Source organism: Triturus cristatus, chromosome 10 (genome assembly GCF_964204655.1).
Source record: "Triturus cristatus chromosome 10, aTriCri1.1, whole genome shotgun sequence".
Taxonomy (NCBI): Eukaryota; Metazoa; Chordata; class Amphibia; order Caudata; family Salamandridae; genus Triturus; species Triturus cristatus.
The window spans coordinates 248,743,678-248,762,217 of NC_140593.1; the positions used below are offsets into that span (position 1 = coordinate 248,743,678).

At 45.8% G+C, this 18,540-nt stretch overlaps 1 protein-coding gene across 1 annotated transcript in view; it reads left to right on the forward strand.

Annotated features, from left to right (window-relative positions):
- Positions 1 to 12,130: 12,130 nt before the first annotated feature.
- Positions 12,131 to 18,540, forward strand: part of LOC146789275 (histone deacetylase 9-like) — a 1,526,442-nt gene continuing 1,520,032 nt past the window's right edge. The window contains exon 1 of the mRNA XM_085630931.1: positions 12,131 to 12,302. Within this exon, the coding sequence (XP_085487057.1) occupies positions 12,176 to 12,302 (127 nt within the window). The 5' untranslated portion in view covers positions 12,131 to 12,175. The remainder of the gene's footprint in view (positions 12,303 to 18,540) is intronic.

Below are 18,540 nucleotides of genomic sequence, written 5' to 3' on the forward strand. Positions count from 1 at the left end.
GGTGAACAAGGCACCAGTGTCAGGTCCCCACAATTCTTACCTCTTGTTTGTGGAGAGATCCCACGGGGACGACATGGACAACCCCCTCCTGCGCCCTTCTCCTACTGGAAGAACCAAGTACACTAACCAGGTCAAAGAGGGAACCGGGGGAGGCTGTCAAGAAGTGGGAGGGAGCGATATAGTGGATGTCGTGGTGGGGCACCCTCTGTGGTTTTCTGGGTCTTGTGTCGACACCACCTAAGGGTGAGAGAGGAGGCAGGTGTAATAACTGCGCCGATTACAGTGGGAGCAGACACATGCACCAGTTAAAGTGGGTAGACACAGGGAACAGGAAACAGGAATCCCTAAGTGGTTACCTGAAGGGAAGTGCTCCTGCGATGAGGTGAAGAAATGGCGCCAGTGCGACTTCGTGCTGTTGTCAGAGCAGCCTAGGAAGGGCTCAAGCGCTCCTGTGCTTAGGTGCGGGGCAAAGTAAATGCGACTTCGTGCCGTCGCACAAGTCGCCAAAGCAAGGGTTAAGCGCTCCTGCGCTGTGATGCGGTGCAAAGAGTGATTGCGACTTTGTGCCGTCGCACGAGTCGCCAAAACAAGGGTTAAGCGCTCCTGCGCTGTGAGGCGGTGCTAAAAGGGATTGCGACTTCGTGCCGTCGCACGAGTCGCCAAAGTAAGGGTTGAGCGCTCCTGCGCTGTGATGCGGGCAAAGGAAATGCGACTTCGTGCCTTCGCACGAGTTGCCAAGGCAGGGTTACAGCGCTACGGTGCTGTGGGACGGAGCTCCGGTAAATGCGACCTTGCGCCGTTGCACGAGTCGCCGAAAGCAAGTATTCAGTGCATATGCACTGAATTGAGGGACGAGTGCAATCGTGACTCCGTGCCTCCGCACGAGTCACCAAGGTAGGATCTTTAGGCGCCCTTGCGCGGTCCGGACGGAGTGTCCGGTTGCAGGTAGAGCCTTCGCTTACGCTCCTGCGTGCCTGTGAAGCTCTGGAACAGTATCCGAAGCGCCGAGGTGGGCGTCTTCCGCGTTCAAATGCAGAAACACCCGGAAGTGCCGGCTGGCCGGGGGCGTCAGTTGCGTGCCTTTGAATGACTAGACTGCAACCCCGTTAGGCGGAAACAGATGGGAGGAGTCTCGTTCCGTGAGGAGAATGCCTGATTGCCGGTCTTCGGGAGGTGAGCGAGTGGGAACATGACAACCAGCACTGCATGCCTAGGTGCAGTACTGCAAACTGCTCCTAGAGGTCCCTAGGGAGCAAGGCACCAGCACTGCATGTCTAGGTGCAGTACCGCAAGCTGCTCCTAGAGGTCCCTAGTGAGCAAGGTACCAGCACTGCATGTCTAGGTGCAGTACAGCAAGCTGCTCCTAGAGGTCCCTAGTGAGCAAGACACCAGCACTGCATGTCTAGGTGCAGTACCGCAAGCTGCTCCTAGAGGTCCCTAGTGAGCAAGGTACCAGCACTGCATGTCTAGGTGCAGTACCGCAAGCTGCTCCAAGAGGTCCCTAGTGAGCAAGGCACCAGCACTGCATGTCTAGGTGCAGTACTGCAAGGTGCTCCTAGAGGTCCCTAGTGTGCATCATAAACTACCTAAGCAAAACAGTACACAGCTGCTTGAAATATGAGCAAATATATGTTTAAAGTCATAAGGTTGTGGTGACATCAAGGGACAGCTGACAATCCACTATAACAAAACAAGCACGCCCATGTTCGGATAAAAGAAAAGCACATCCGCCGTTATCCCATCTGAAGCTGCCGTGCTGCTTACATTTTTAAATAGCGTTGTGAGAGAGAAAGAGCGAGCGCGATGTGCCTGCAGTAGGCAGAATAAAGCCAATTAAGAAAATAGTGCTCCCAGGCTATTATTAATTAAAGCGTACGTGTAACAACCGAAGTAAAAGGGTCAGTCCTCATGGGAGGTTACAAATGAACACAAGGCAGTAATAAGGAGGGATTAACAAGCCTATTACCCAATCAGAAGCCAGAATTTACAAAGAACAATGACGCAAGCCAATGACAAATATGGGCAGAGAGTGGGCGGGGCTACAAGTACATACTGTAATACAGCATGCCTCGCAGAGCAGCGCATTCGCTCTGACTCTAGGCTCAACCTCAAAAAGCAAAAGTAAAAGAAACATTGTCATTGTCAACGCCAACAGCTCTAACTTTAACAAATGTGAGACCTATTGCATTGGAAATGCAATCGGTCTCGCATTTGTTGGAGTTGGAGTTATTGGCATTATGCCAATGTTTTAACATAGCCATGTTGCAGGGTGCAGCACCATACGTGGCCTAAAAGAAGTCCCACTGGACCTCTTTTGGTCACATCTGGTAGTGCACCCTACAGAAGATATGGTAAATCCACTCTACCCATAATGCATTGCATGCAAGACAGTACCACAAGTACATTCAAATAGCTATGTCCATATATACAATTAGTATGTTTGAAATGTGACAAAAGAATTATTATATTAGTTCCGGATTTGGTTGTACTCTGTTTGGAGCTGATGAAGGGAAATTTATAGAGGTGTCATTTAAATGTGAGATGTTCTACTGATTGAGGTAACCACTGCCAGCCTAGCTTAGGACCAAGTGTGTGTCCTGCCTGAAGCCTTTTAAGAAAATAGTGCCTTGAGGCAGTAATTCAAACCTAAAGAGTAACAACACATGAAACAGGGGGTGTCCTCAAGGAGGTTACAAGAAGAGACAAGGTGGTACTAAAGAGGGACTACTAGGCCTATTGACCAATGAAAAGCCACCATTTATAAAGGACAGGCATAGGAGCAAGTTAAAGAGATGGGCGGAAAGTTTACTTTTGTTTTAATTTGCAGTGGAGATATTATATTTGCATAGTACTATTGCCAATGGTATAAAAAAGCAAAAGTAAAAAACATTGTCATTTTCAACGCCAACAGCTCTAACTTTAACAAATGGGAGACCTATTGCATTGGAAATGCAATCGGTCTTGCATTTGTTGGAGTTGGAGTTATTGGCATTATAAATGGCAATTTTTTTTTTTACCTAAACATGTTGCAGGGTGCAGTACATTATGTGGTCGAGAGATGTCCCATGGTACCTCTTTTGGCCACATATGGTACTGCACCCGGCAAAGTTGGAGTTATTGGCATTATAAATGGCAATGATATTTGCCTAGCCCTGTTGCAGGGTGCAGTACCATATGTGGTCGAAAGATGTCCCATGGTACCTCTTTTGGCCACATATGGTACTGCACCTGGCAAAGTTGGAGTTATTGGCATTATAAATGGCAATGATATTTGCCTAGCCCTGTTGCAGGGTGCAGTACCATATGTGGCCAAAAGAGGTCCTATGGGACCACTTTTGGCCACATATGGTACTGCACCCTGCAGAAGATATGGTAAATCCACTCTACCCATAATGCATTGCATGCAAGACAGAACTACGAGTACATTCAAATAGCTATGTCAATATATACAATTAGTAGCTTTTAAATGTGACAAAAGAATGATTACATTAATTTCAGATTAGTTTGTACTCTGGGTGGAGCTGATGAAGGCACATTTATAGATGGTCTCATCTAAATGTGAGATGGTCTAGTGAGTAAAGTAACCACTGCCAGCCTAGCTTAGGACCAAGTATGTTCCCTGCCTGAAGCCTTTTAAGAAAATAGTGCCTTGAGGCTGTAATTAAAACCTAGGGAGTAACAACAAGTAACCGAGGGTGTCCTCATGGGAGGTTACAAGAAGAAACAAGGTGTTACTAAGTAGGGATTACTAAGCCTATTGACCAATGAAATGCCACCATTTACAAAGGACAGGAGTTAATTAAAAAGAGGGGCAGGAAGTGGGCAGAGCTTTATAACCACATCCTGAATACAGTATGTTTCGAAGAGATAGTGCAAGCGCTGCCTAGGCGAGACCTAACAAGAGCTAAAATCTGCTTCCAGGATGGTGAAGTATGCACATGTATGAGACACCATGCATGGGTGCATGTATGTCATGATTCAGTAGCCATTTTGACCACAGCGTGATGACATAGGAGCGCCTACGCATCACCATGCATGCGTCTCCATACGTCATGATGTGGTGGCCATTGTGGATTTTTTTTTATTACTGTTCCATGATGATGGCTCCCCATCTTGGAATGGTGACTTAAAAAAAATAAAAGGGGTCCGGGATATTTATTTAGAGAAAGGAGAAGCCCAAAAGCAAATTTCAGGTCTTTTGGACTTATTGACTTGGCAAATGCCTTTAAGAGATGCTGTGAGCTATGGCCAAAAGGAAAAAACGAGAAAATAACGTCAGGGTGCGGCCACATAATTATGTAGGAGTGGAAACAAAGTAGCACAAAATACCTTTTTTTTAAGCCAAGGCACCAGCATTAATTTGCTGCCTGGCTCTCCAAAAAAAGAAATATGATTAAAAAAAGAAATATTAATGCGTGGGTTGGTGGGCGATGATGGAGCAGGTCAGGAAAGCATGTGGAGGGAGTTAAAGTAAAAATAAAGGTGGGTAGAGAGAGGAGGGGAATGCAGTACAAGTAAGCCACATGGGGGGGTGCAGGGAGAAGCCATGGGGAGAGAGCAACATGAGGTGAGGGGCGAATCCCACAATAGACAGCACAATACGAACTGTGCAAGGCAGGAGAGAAGCACACGAATGAGAGATAACAAGGAGCATGGGATGAGGAGAAGCACACAATGGAGACAGCTGGAAATAACATGCGCTCTCATGGAGTGCTTAACCAGGAAGGTAAAAGTAGTTCCCTAAAAATGAACAGTGGAAGGACACTATCAAGAGAGCGGTAAAGAGGCTATGTTTAGGCAAGGGACAAACAGAAGATGGAACAAAATGCACAAGGAATGCCATTGAATAAGAAACAAGGAAATGACAGTGATAATAAAACTGACCAATGGTGAGCAGCGGGCACGCTTTAAGCCCACTGCAAATTCTAGATAAGCCCACAGGGAGATATTTTGCAACCAGACGGCTTGCCCTTTCTCCATTTGGCTTCAAAGAGTTTTACTGCAGCTAGGGTCACTCTGCTATCATACAGTCACAGAAATACAGTTCAATTCTGTTCTTTCCACTAGAGAGAAATTATAATTGTGTATCATCAGCAAAGGAGATAGTTTCAAAACCCTAAAAAACGCCCTAGGATCCCAAAGTATGGATGTAAATATTTGAAGAGGGTGGGGCTGATGGAAGTGTCTAAGTGGATGCCGCAGTGTAATGGTAGATCATCTGATAAAAACGAAAAGAGCAATACTGTCTGAAAACTAGAAGAAAGGAAGGGGGTGGTCCATTTCATGGCTCATACCAATGTTGAATAGATTAAGTAAAGGTGAAGAATGAGAGGTACTATTGAATGCTTGTGAGAGATCTAAAAATACCTGGGCTGCAGAGTCCTCTTGATTTAAGCGCATTCTCAAGGTGTCGCTAACAGCTAACAGTGCAGATTCAGTGCTGTGCAGGGGGCTGAATCTGAAGTGGGATGAATCGAAAAAATTGTTTTTTATGTTCAATAAAATCAGACAGTTGCGTTTTGATTGGTTTTCTACAATTTCGAATAGGAATGGAAGCAGTGAGATAGGTCTATAGTTGCTAAATGTATTGGGTTCTGCCGAGGACTTCTTCGAAAGAGGCACTATGATGGCAGGAATAGGATGGAGAATGGAAAGGACGAGATTGATAATATGAGGAAGGAAAGGATCATTATGGGACCCCTATTTCAGATTTCCCATAAATGTATTCACCTCTTCCACTGTAAAGACTTTGAAGTCAGAGAGTACCTGGGAGTGGGCAAGGCCTGAATGATTAAATAGGATATTTTTTCTTCCCATAGATGGTGCTTAGGAAAATGTGCTTACAGAGACACTAATTTTTTGTAGAAGAAGGCAGAAAGATTGCAGCATAGATCATGGCAGGGAGGGATATTTTTCCTGCACGCATAGGGATTAAATAGATTTTTGACTATATGGAGAATTTCTCCAAGGGCGTTACTAGCAATTTCAATTTTGGAAGTATAGGTAACAGAGATAGTGCAGAGGCAGTGTTGAGAGTTTTTAATGACGGCCTTATAGGTTGTTTTAGCTTGGTGATCATAGGAAGTGTGTCATAAGTGTTTCAGTCTTTACTCTTGTGATTGTTGTCTCTGAGCTCTTCATTGCACCAGGGTGCGGTAGGTGTTTTATGAAGGAGCATCTCGGTTTCGAGGCGACGATTGGTGTAATACAGGCCCCGCAGCCCCCACGGTGCGGGGGGCCCCGATCTCCAGGGGTCCCCTTCAGCACAGTACCATGGCCCAAGAGCTCTTGACTGACTCCGGAGGAGGGGCCCCTCCATGTTTTTTGTAGGGCGGGCCCCTTAACTTTAGTTACGCCACTGGTTTCACCCAGCCACTTGTTAAAGTATACTAATGACATTGGGCCTTATTACTACAACGGCGGTCCACTTTTTGAAATATACTAATAACATTGGGCCTTCTTACAACTACGGTGGTCCATTGGACTGCCGTAGTTGCGGTGGCGGTCCGTGGACCACTAGACTGGCAGTCCACTCACCCTATTACGACTTGGGTGGTTGGACTGTCGCAGGACCGCTGCAACCGCCGGGGATCTGTGATCCTGCAGCAGTTGGACAGCAGTCAGAGGCAGCAATATGCTGCCATGGATATTATGAGCTGCATCACTGCCATCATTTCCAGGGTGGTGAGCCTGCTATAGAAAGAACGGCGATGAGGCAATTCAGGGGGCCGTTAGATGGTCCCCTATTGCTTCTGGGCCTGGGAATGCATGCAGGGGGCACATGTTGTGCTCCCCTTTATTTTTGCATCACCTGTTCGGAAAGAAATGCACAACATTGTGCATTTCTTTCTATGCAGGAATGAGCTATGGCAGTCTCACAGCAGTGCATGACCAAGGCACACCATGTGCTTTAGCTACGCACCACCGTGGGCCCGCTGCAGCAGGAACGCCCGCACAGGATTAACTCATAATCCGGCGGGCAGTCTGACTACCTTTTTGGCTGTTGTTATAAATGGTATTTCTGGTTGGCTAGGTCATGCACCTAAGCCAGGCAGAAACCACGACTCGTCAGGGCAAGGGAGTTACATGCTGAAGATAACCCCTGCTCACCCCCTTGCTAGCTTGGCACGAGCAGTCAGGTTTATCCCAGAGGCAATGTGTAAAGCGTTTGCGTAACACACACACACACACACACAGCAGCAACACACCAGGCACACTACAAAAGAAACTCCACACAAGGTTATATAAAAAATAGCCTTTGTATTATCCAAAACACATTAGAATCATAATCACAAATATACACTGTGCCAACTGGCACCAGGTAGTAATTTACACAGGATTATATACATGACAGGGCCAATCGGGCCGCTGTCAAAACCATTAGAAAGAACAAGTAGCAAATATAAAACAACCAGTAACTACTGGTAAAATACTGTACTCAGCATTATCTCATTAGGCATAAACACATTATGCAATCTCATTAGGCCTACACATCATAGCATGGCATTTGCATTAGGCATCACATTAGGCATACATCCTAATACCCAGCGGTGCATACATCACCTCAAGCATAAACGAATTATGCATTCCTTTAGGGCCTTACGCCCTACCTGTACACACAGGTACTCAAAATGACCCCAGGCCAACTGGCCTTTCTCTGGGGCTCAAATGCCCTTTGTACCAAATGTCAGGGCTCTAAACGTAGGGCCTTCCACTGGCCCTCTTGCTGCCTTGGCAGCGAAACAAATGTGCGTAATGCACTGGGGAGGGGAAGTGAATCTCACTCCTTCCTTGTTATAAAAACAACCATGCCCCTGTCGTTGCAGCTGCCTGGGCTCTCGAGGTACAGCTGGGAAAGCAAGCACTGGCACTAACGTGCCTCTCAGGTCCCACTCCAGGACTCGGGGAATCAAAATTGCCCCCACATTGCAGCTGCCCGCTCTCTTGTGGTGCAGCTGGAGGATATCAAACCAGCACTGGTACTAACTGTGCCTTGGGAGCCCCGTTCACTGGGCTCCATCTGGTGCACTCACTCGGCACCAATACCGATTCACGACACCAGCCCCATTCACTGGGGCAGATCTGCGCCAGCTCCAGGCACCGACAATTTGCCTCGGTAGGTCCCCACTCACCGGGACCTTCCTTGATGCCTCCGATCTCCGTGGTCTCAACCCAGGACTTCGGCATGGAGCCCACGAGGTCCGGTCCCTTTCTGGGAAGCTTACTACTGCGGGGTGGACTCCCGCCCATGGTCAGACTTCACTCCGGTCCCTGATCAGACCGCAACCACAGGGCTTCCTCTTCAAGGCCGAGGGAGGTGGAAATGGTGCCCGCGAGGCTCCGTAGTTGCTGCAGGCCCCGCCCACGGTCAGGAATGGGCACCTGACTTCTGTTTTCGGCGTTCTCTCTCTGGCTCAAAAGTGCGGCGTAGGCTCCAGCCTTTACATGAACACCAATGCGGGGTGGGCTCCTGCTCCACCAGGCATCAGCAGTGTGGGATGGGCTCCCGCTTTACCAAGCATCTGCAGTGCGGGGTGGGCTCCCGATTTACCCCTGGACCACGGGGGGAGTCCCCATGCCGGGATTCCCCCCAGAAACGTTGAAGCCTCGCACTGCAGGCCACACACGCTCCTCCCGTCCTGGAAGAAGATATAGCGTTCATGAGGCGCTCTGTCCCAAGAGTTTGGAGGGGCACAGCTGGGCCCAGGCAGGCCGGCTCACAGGGCCCTCCAGCAGAGGGGCAGTCCCTTGTAGCGGTTCCTCCTGGGGCCCAGCAAGCAGCACCCCAAAAACAGCACAAGGAAGCACACTTTCATGGGGTCACAGCCCCAGTATATATACAGCATTTCTCTTTGTCTGCCCAGGCACAGGGCTTGGGGGAACCAGTCTCAACTGGTTCTGGGGGGTGTTGAAGCACTCTGTTTACCAGGCTTCCTCCCTCCTTTGTCAGATTGGGCTCGGTCATCAGACACACCACATCGGGGGTGAGCCAGCAGGCACAGACTTAGTCAGGGTCAGGGGACTACTTCTCCCACTACTCCAAATGCAGATCTTCCATTCAGCCTAGCGCTGACTCACCCTGCCCTCCCTGGAGCCACACACCTCACCAGCCCGTGTCACTCCAGAGCCAGACATGCAATACACATCAGGCAAGCAGACACATAGCACACAGAAATGCCAACTTTCAAAAGTGGCATTTCTAAAATAGTGATAATAAATCTGTGCACACCATTGCGCAGCATTTATTATTACTATTCCAAACATACCAAACTTGACTATGCTGCTCCTCTCATATCAGGAATTACCCCTGAAACACTTATTAGGGAATCCCCAATGCATTCCTATGAGAGGGCAGCCTCACAGCAGTGAGAAACCAAAATGGCTGTTTGTCACTACCAGGACATGCCACATTAAGGTACATGTCCTACCTATTACCTACAATGCACCCTGCCCATAGGGCTAGCTAGGGCCTACCATAGGGATGACTGACATGCATTAAAAGGGGGGGTCAGAGATGTGGCACACACTTTAGGTGTCATGTCACAGCGGCAGTAGCACTGTGCGCACAGGCCCTGCAATGGCAGAGGCCTGAGACAGGTTTGAAAGGCTGTAAGCCCACCAGTAGCATTTAATTTACTGGCCCTGGGTATCTGAGATACCACTTTACAAGGAACTGACAAGTAAATTAAATACGCCAAACAGGTGTAGACCAATCTTACCATGTGTACCACAGAGAGCACACACGCTTTACACTGGACAGCAGTGCTAAAGTGCCTCGAGTCCTAAAACCACCAACACAATGTCATTTTCCAGTGATCTTGCCCACCTCCATTGACTACTGATTAGTAATCAAATTGAATTTAAAGCTCTTTGCTTTGCTTTTCGATTTCTGCAAGACAAAAGACCACTCTGTCTCATGCATTTGATCAGATCATGTATCTCCTTGACAACAATGGTTCTTAACCATTTGTCTCCTGTGGACCCCCATTTAATCATTACTGGAAGTAAGGGACCCCCAGTGAATCTTTATTGGAATCCAGGGGCCCCCACTGAGTAATTCCAGGAAGCCGTGGACACCAGCTTGTGCATTTTTGAGATTTTGAACAGCCAAACAATACATAAAAAATACACAAACAAGCATTCATCAAACAAATATACCAATAATTACATATTGTATTTAATTCCTAAACAAATATAAAAATAAATCTAAGTTTTAATTTTAACGAAATGGTTTGATCCTTTCTAAATTTATTTGAATACACTGATCATCCATACTTCAGTCTGTTTGATGCACTTGCACTGCTTCCATGAATCAATCTGAGGATACTAACTTACTTTTTTGCCTCAAATTCATTTACAGAAAGTTTTAAATTTTTCAATTGTACATTTTGCCTCTTTATTTACATACTCTTTTTTATTCTGTTTATATTATTTAATTTTCTATGCAGTCGTGGACAGTCTTAGTAGGTTTTATGGACCTCCAAAAGTCTTCGGACCACAGGTTAAGAACAGCTGCAGTCCTTGTAGGTAAGAGCGGTGGGGCGGTGTGGGGGGTATTTCGATGGACGATGATGAGGGAAAACTAATTATTTATTTAATTTTCCCTCATCATCGTCTGTCGAAATCCCCCCCAACCAGCCCCACCGCTCTTACCTGCACGGGCCGCGGCTGGTTAAGAACCGCTGCTCTAGTGCACTAAAAATCTTCAAATTGCAAGTTATGTTCTATATCCAGAATTCGTAAAATGAGATACGGAGGTTTGGCTTTCTCTTATTTGGCCTCCAGGCTTTGGAACTCACTTCCTTATCATCTATGTTCCATTGCAGATGAGGTCTCATTTAGGACAAAGCTGAAAACATGGTTGTTTGAATTCACCATTGCTTCCACATTTCATGTCAGTCTGCCTTTCAGCGCTGAGAAGCCCGGATTATGCAGCTACCAGCTCTACAAACACCATAAATTCAAATTCAGATAAAGAGCGGGTCATAGGTATCCTACTGTGGTGCTTAAGCGTTCAGTAAAAATGCATCATCTCCTCATCCTTTTCCTCACTTCCATGCATTTCTTGATATGGAGGTTACATACTGGGACAAGGAAGGGAGCATCAGAGTAATGGAGATTACTGGTAAGTAATCTAACCTGTTACATACAATATTTGTGGTTAAGGTGCGTAATTTATTTACTTTAGCTACCAGACTCGCTATTATTTTAGCTGCTACTATCCAGAAGGTGCAATGTTTTTATCACCCTAAATTAGTTACTGTCTCAGAATTATGATACTTACACTGACATCAGGAAATTTATACTATCTGCGTAAGAATCTATGGAACTACATATCATTTACCATATGCCTATGTATCTTCGATATGTTGATTCTATTATCCGTGAATTTTATGGAACAATATGTTACTTACCATATGCCTATTTGTCTGCGATATTTACCTTGTAAAGCGCTCTGATACCCGCAAGTATCAGAGCGCTTTACAAGGTAAATATCGCAGACACATAGGCATATGGTAAGTAACATATTGTTCCATAGAAATCACGGATAATAGAATCAACATATCGAAGCTATATAAAACCTTCAAATTCGTAAATGAAAAATAAATAAGAAGTTTAAGTTGTAACAAGAAGCAAATACTTCCTATTAAAATAAACAGAATGTTTTGCAGAATCCTCTCAACTTTCTTTTAGATGGGTAAAGTAGCCCAGCTTGTAATGTCTTCAGTTGTACATCCTGCTAACAAAATGTAATTTACGTGTTTGTTTCATAATTTAGCGGATTATATTTACTTTTCTGTGGTATCATCATTGGCGACGAGGTTACCCTTTCAAACACCGCTGGTGATTATTCTTGTGCGCAGTGTTAGCGCCCCTTCCTCCCAATCTGTGAGAACTGACAGCTCCCCTGCCATCACATACCCTTCAGCAGGACACGCTGCTCTTGAGTGTCAGTGTGAAAACATCTGCTGAACGGATTTATCGACTGGGCCTTTGGCGCTCTTTTCACACCGTTCATTACAGACCTGACCTAATGAACTTAATTTGTTGACATGTTTCTCTCGCTGCCACTGCTTGATCCCTTCTCACGTTACTTTCTACTGTGCTCTTTTCTTGGCAGCAGCAGGTCCCGGAGCCCCGGCGAGTCCACCAGTTGCAAGTGTACCAAGCTCAGATGGCTGCAGTTGGCATGCCGGCATCAGACAAGCAGCGCCCTGTGCCCCGGACCGAGCCTCCTCCTGCTGCGTCCACGTTACCTCATCCAGGGAGAGAGCCGCCCACTGCGCCCGCCTCTGCAACTGGTAATAATCCCCACAGACCTCTCCTAACAGGCTATGTAAATGAACGGTTCAAGTGGGATCACCCGATTTAAATGCCTCGAATACCTCCGGTAGCGAGGCTCCCTTTTCTCCACCCCTCGCCTTGGAATTCTCTGCATGCAGGGCTGGCATGGAGACAGCCGGTGCGGTTGATAAATCACCGGCTTAGCCTGCATACAGCTATAAATTACCGCTATCGTTGAAGGGCTTTGCCAAGATATTAACAGGTGCATTTTGGCGGCCTTCCGAACATTTTCTTAAACTATTCTATTTCCCACGTTTCTGCGAGTTGCGATTATTTATCAGTTCGCGCCTCAGCAGAGAAAGAAAATAGCCAGGCTTGGGAAATGTGATTTGTTGTTTAGTTTAAACTAAAACAGTGGTTATTACACTTTAAAAAAAATATATAATCTTTAATTATGCCATCTTGTGTGTATTGGCTAAAGTTGACAAGATGTCACAAATCATGTCCTAATGTCCTTGAAGCGTTTTGTATTTAATTATTTCAGGCTGAATTACATTCAAATACTCATGCACTTCTAGAGTAAAATTGTTCACATTTGTCGTTTCCGCTACTATTCAGATAACAGATAACTATGGTTGCAGTTGTCAGCAATCAATGACGCCCGAGATTTGACAACCACACGAGCAGCACTGTGAGCAAACAATTCAGATATGATTAAGGACCGTTATGAGCGAAGCCAAAAATGCGCTTTATGTTAAGGCCCCGATTAGGAAATAGTGGAGCGAATTCTAGAATGATATTCCACTCCGCTAAATCATAAGTGGGATGTATTTTCTGCACCCAGATTTACTGGTCTGGGAACCAGTGCAGGAAATGAGAGCAATGCCACAGGATGCCTGTTCCAGCAGCTATTTCTTCAGGCTCTTTAATTTGGGATGGATAGTACTGGCACTTCTCAGCACTGGCCCAATGCTTTTAAAGAGAGTGTACCAGCACTTCCTAGCATCAAATAGATTCTCTGGAACAAGGAGTACCTGCCCTGTGCAGTGTCTTAAGTAACAACTTCCTCGGTGGCTGCTATAACTGCTGGCGCGCACTCACCGCTCAATAGTTAAGTGGCTGCTCTGAAAGGAAAGGTGGCCACCAAACAGCCTTTGAGAACCATACAACTTCAAATATAGAAAATTCGCCTTTTAGAACACGCGATTAAAGAGTCCATTGCAATTATATCAACAATCCTACCTTTAATGTGCTGTGATCATCGAGTGTCAAGTTTCCAGCTTTCTAGCTTAACACGTTTCGTCAAAATGGCATATCTCCCAGGGCTTCATCAGGGCCTAATAACAAAATATAACCTATATTACACCAATGTAAAGTATATCACCTAAAGGCAGAATAACATTTTTCTGGCATTCTCATACTATCACACGTTACGGAGAAGGGAGCACTCTCCGACAATATATTTTATATCAGTACAATAACATTGATTTTCTGCTATTAGGCGAAACACGTGTTAAGCTAGAAAGCTGGAACCCTGAAGTTCGATGATCACAACACATTAAAGGATGAAAGGTGAATTTCTAGTAAGTATCTTAACCCTGTGAGATGTTTTAAATGCAGCTGATTTGTGACCAATTAGCAAACTAGAATATATTTACTGTCGATTTCTTCTTATTGCCAATTTCTTTGAAGTAGATTAAAAAAAAAAAAAATGTATACGTTGCATGTCAGGCTCCCCTTTTTCTTGTGTCTCCACTCCCTCATGATTCCATCCCCTTTCCTCTGCCAAACCTTGACCCCCAGTTTATGGGTTCCCAGAGTGAATATTTTCCAATTCCAGCATTGGTGGGGAAAGCAGACCCAGTTTTACTGATAAGTGAAGCTGGGCAGTACAATCGCTTTGGAAACGGGCTACATTGCAGGCCTGCCCCGTTTTGTTGGGCCCACCCAACCCTCAGCTATTGCGCAGGGAAAGCATATAATGCTCCCTTTACCAGATTACTGTCTTCTTTGCACCATGCCCTCCCTCCCCACCTTGGTCCTATCCTCCACCACCATGAAGCTGCTCCACTATTACATGTATCACCTACTTCCGGTATTTGGGGCTTCTAAAGCAGATGCTAGTCTGGGCGCGCAGCGAACACAGACAATAGTAAGACGCGCCTACACTTTTAATGTGCATTTTACTTTTATGTATGTTTAACCTTCATTTTAATGCTCATTATGTTGTTTGCAGTTGCCTGCGACTCCATTGGCATTTTCTGTTAATCTCTCACTTTGGGACTAATTGGTATTCTTGTTACTTTCGCTCCCATTGCAGCCAGGGAGCATCTTACCTTTCTGCATTTCTGCTCGACTCTCTGGTACGCCAGGGGTTCTCCCGTTTGCACGGAGAGAGTTTCTCTTTCTGTTCGTCTGCCCCTTTGCTGACTGCCATTTTGCTTGGGTGACGGTCCAGCTTTTTCTGACTTCCAGTATTTGGGGCTTCTAAAGCAGATGCGAGTCCGGGTGCACAGCTGACGTGTGCAGTGGGCGTGCCGCTGGGGTGCCGAAGGCACACAAAAGGCAAGCCTGTCTGCGCCTGTCTGTGATCGGACCACGCTCAGCTCCGACCCCCCTGCTAGTCTGGTCTCAGAAACTAAGGGCCCCATCACTTACTCAAGGGATACCCTGATACTCATCAACTCCGGTTTGTAATTTCTCTTTCACTAATTTTCACTGTAAGTCACTAATTGCCACTAAATTAATAGATTTACCCCTCTAACAATTAAAAACTATATGTTGCTGTACACTAATTAAAGCCAGATTGCTTGTTAAGCATGCACTAGATTTTGCCGTCTTTATGGAGAGCCAGAATATTGACCTGGCCTTTATCACTGAAACCTGGGCAGATTTAACATCTGACCCAGATCTACTTTCAGAAGTACCTGCAGGTTTCAAGATATTTAGACACGACCGCCCACTAAATAAGGATGGAGACCTCGCAATCATATTCAGAGATCACTTTAAAACTATTTTTAACATTCTTCCCAACTTGCTATCCTTTGAGTCCATAAATTTTAAAATGTAACTCAACAGTCACTATTCTTTCAATGGACTTCTCGTTTTTGACCGTCCGGGTGCAGAGCAGCTTTTACCCAATCCATTGGTAGTCTTATAGAACTAAAAGTCGACGCCATAGATTTTACTATTCTTGGTGACTTTAAATTTCATATGGAAACTCGCTTGATCCAGATTCTATTAATTTACTGGATCCTATGTTCAGGGACCTTCACAGAAAGCTGGTCATCTTCTTGATGGCATTTTTAAGAACCATTAACAGCTTAAATGGACATCCTCTCTCCCCTTGACATGGTATGACCATAAGGTGATCATGTTTGAGATAGATATCCAAGGTAGAAAATCATGCACAATAATTGGGAGTACCACTCAACGCTTATGGAGCACTATTGATGCTGGTCAGCTCAGTTCATCTCTTATCCAATCAACTCAGTCGGTTTGCCCTGATTTGGACAAACATGCTTGTAATTATCATCTATGGCTGGAAGTATCGCTAACCCAGTTAGTTCCAGCAAAAAACTCTCATAGTCATAAGATTAATCCTTCTGAACGCTGGTTCAACAATAATCTTAGATGGAAAAAACAAGAATGTTGAGATTAGAACGTAAATGGAGACTCGAGTATAAATCAGTAGACAAAGAGAATTATAAAATCAATCTGTAGACCTACAAAAAAATGATTCTAATTGAGAAAAATAACTATTTTGTGGCAAAAATAGAAGGAGCTATGAATTCCTCTAAGGAATTATTCGCAACAGTCAAACAATTGTCAAAACTTCCAGATCCGAAGAATGCTAATATTAACCAACAATTCTATATCAAGCTAGCACTCCATTTACAAGACAAAGTCAAGTCAGTTTATGAATCTTTCTTACATGCTAGTCAAACTGTTGATCCAAACAGTAGATCGCCGAAGGGCACTCTCAACATCTGTATTTTTTCCCATTTTGGGCCATTGACGGTGGATCAGACGCAAAGGACATTAATGCAGATCAAATCGGGTTCACTACAGGACCCATGCCCAGCTAGAATAATTCATTTAGTTCCAGAGGTGATAGCCATACACCTCACGTCTATTTTAACAATCTATTTGAAGTAGGATATTTTCCAATAGACTGGAAGATAGGGTCTATTCTTCATTATTAAAAAAGACCAACTTAGACACTGGTGCCCCAATAATTATCGACCAATCACTCGACTACCACTTGCTGCTAAGTTGGTTGAAGAAGTAGTTAACCAGAAATTGACAACCTTTCTAGACAAAACTAATAGTCTTGATTCTACACAGTTCAGATTTCGTAGTCACCAAAGTACCGAGCTGGCGTTGATCACAGCCACGGAAGAAATTAGACCGACGACAGATAGTGCGGAAAATGCGGCCCTGATCCTTTTGGATCTATCGGCCGCATTTGACACGGTTAATCATGCTCTATTAATTGACCGCCTTGAATCAATTGAGATCAGAGACAACGCGCTTAAGTTCATCACCTCTTTTTTGGCTGACCGAATCCAGACGGTCTCTCTTGGTGACTTTACTTCACCGGCCTTCTCACTGCCCTGTGGGGTTCCTCAAGGCTCATCCTTGAGCCCCACTCTATTCAATCCCTATGTTACCCCCACTTGCAGCTTTAATCAGATCTTTTGGCTTCTCTCTGGTTTCGTATGCAGACGACACGCAGATTGTTGTGACTGTTACTGACAACCCTGGATCCACGTCAACCCAGTTTCATGACTGTATGCTTCATATCGGGAAGTGGAAGAGCAGCAACTGCTTGAAATTAAACTCCTCAAAGTCTGAGGTCCTGTTGTTTGGCAACAATACCTCTTTCTGGTCCTCCAACTGGTGGCCCCAGGAACTGGCGACTCTGCCTTCCCCTAGTGGTAAAGCAAAAAACCTGGGAGTAATTATTGACACCAAGTTATCCTTTGAAGGACAACTAAATCACATCACCTCCTTGTGTTTTTATAATTTGAAATCTCTTAGGAAAGTGCTGCCTTTCATTCCACTGAGCTTGCAGAAGACGGTAGTTATGACTCTTATCTCTTCCAAAGTAGATTATTGTAATGCATTTTTAATTAACATTCAAAAGCGCTTCTTACATAAGTTACAAATGCTGCAGAATGCCGCAGCACGGCTATTGCTAGGCATTCCGAAACATACATCTACATCTTAAGCGTTGATCCAACTATGCTGGCTCCCCATAGGCAAACACATACAGTTTAAGGCGCTCTGCATTGCCTTCAGAGCACAACAAGGGTGCCAATTACGATCCTGTAAAAATTTTCCCCGTGCGACTCGTATCCGGTCTTTTTACCGTACGAATCGTACAAGTGCCGTACGAACTGGCAATCACGATTCGCATGGTAAAAACTCCATACGAACCGCATTGGGATTCATTCCCCACACGTCCTCGGGTCGGAAAATGTGTCCGACACGTCCTCGGACGATTTACCTTACAAATGTGAAAGGTGAAGTCCGACCGAGGAATCACGATCCATCCCGTGCGTCCGATCTCACAACCGTATGGAAAAAACACCGTCCGCACCGAACTCCCATAGCAACCATGGAGACATGTGCCCGCATACGTGCCCAACACTCCCCCCGCCCCCGTACGTCCGACACGTACCCCCCGTGTATGTACACCCCCACCCGTGTATGTACACCCCAGTATGTTCCAGTCGTACCCCCACCCCTGTACGTGTCGTACCACCGTCTATGTACACCCCTGTACATTCGAGTCCTACCCCCACCCCTGTATGTGTCGTACCACCGTGTACCTACACCCCTGTACATTCGAGTCATACCCCCACACCTGTACGTGTCGTACCACCGTCTATGTACACCCCTGTACGTTCGAGTCCTACCCCCACCCCTGTATGTGTCGTACCACCGTGTACCCACACCCCTGTACATTCCAGTCGTACCCCCACCCCTGTACGTGTCGTACCCCCGTGTACCTACACCCCTGTACGTTCGAGTCCAACCCCCACCCCTGTACGTGTCGTACCACCGTCTATGTACACCCCAGTACGTTCCAGTCGTACCCCCACCCCTGTACGTGTCATACCCCCATGTACCTACACCCCTGTACGTTCGAGTCCAACCCCCACCCCTGTACGTGTCGTACCACCGTCTATGTACACCCCAGTACGTTCCAGTCGTACCCCCACCCCTGTACGTGTCGTACCCCCGTGT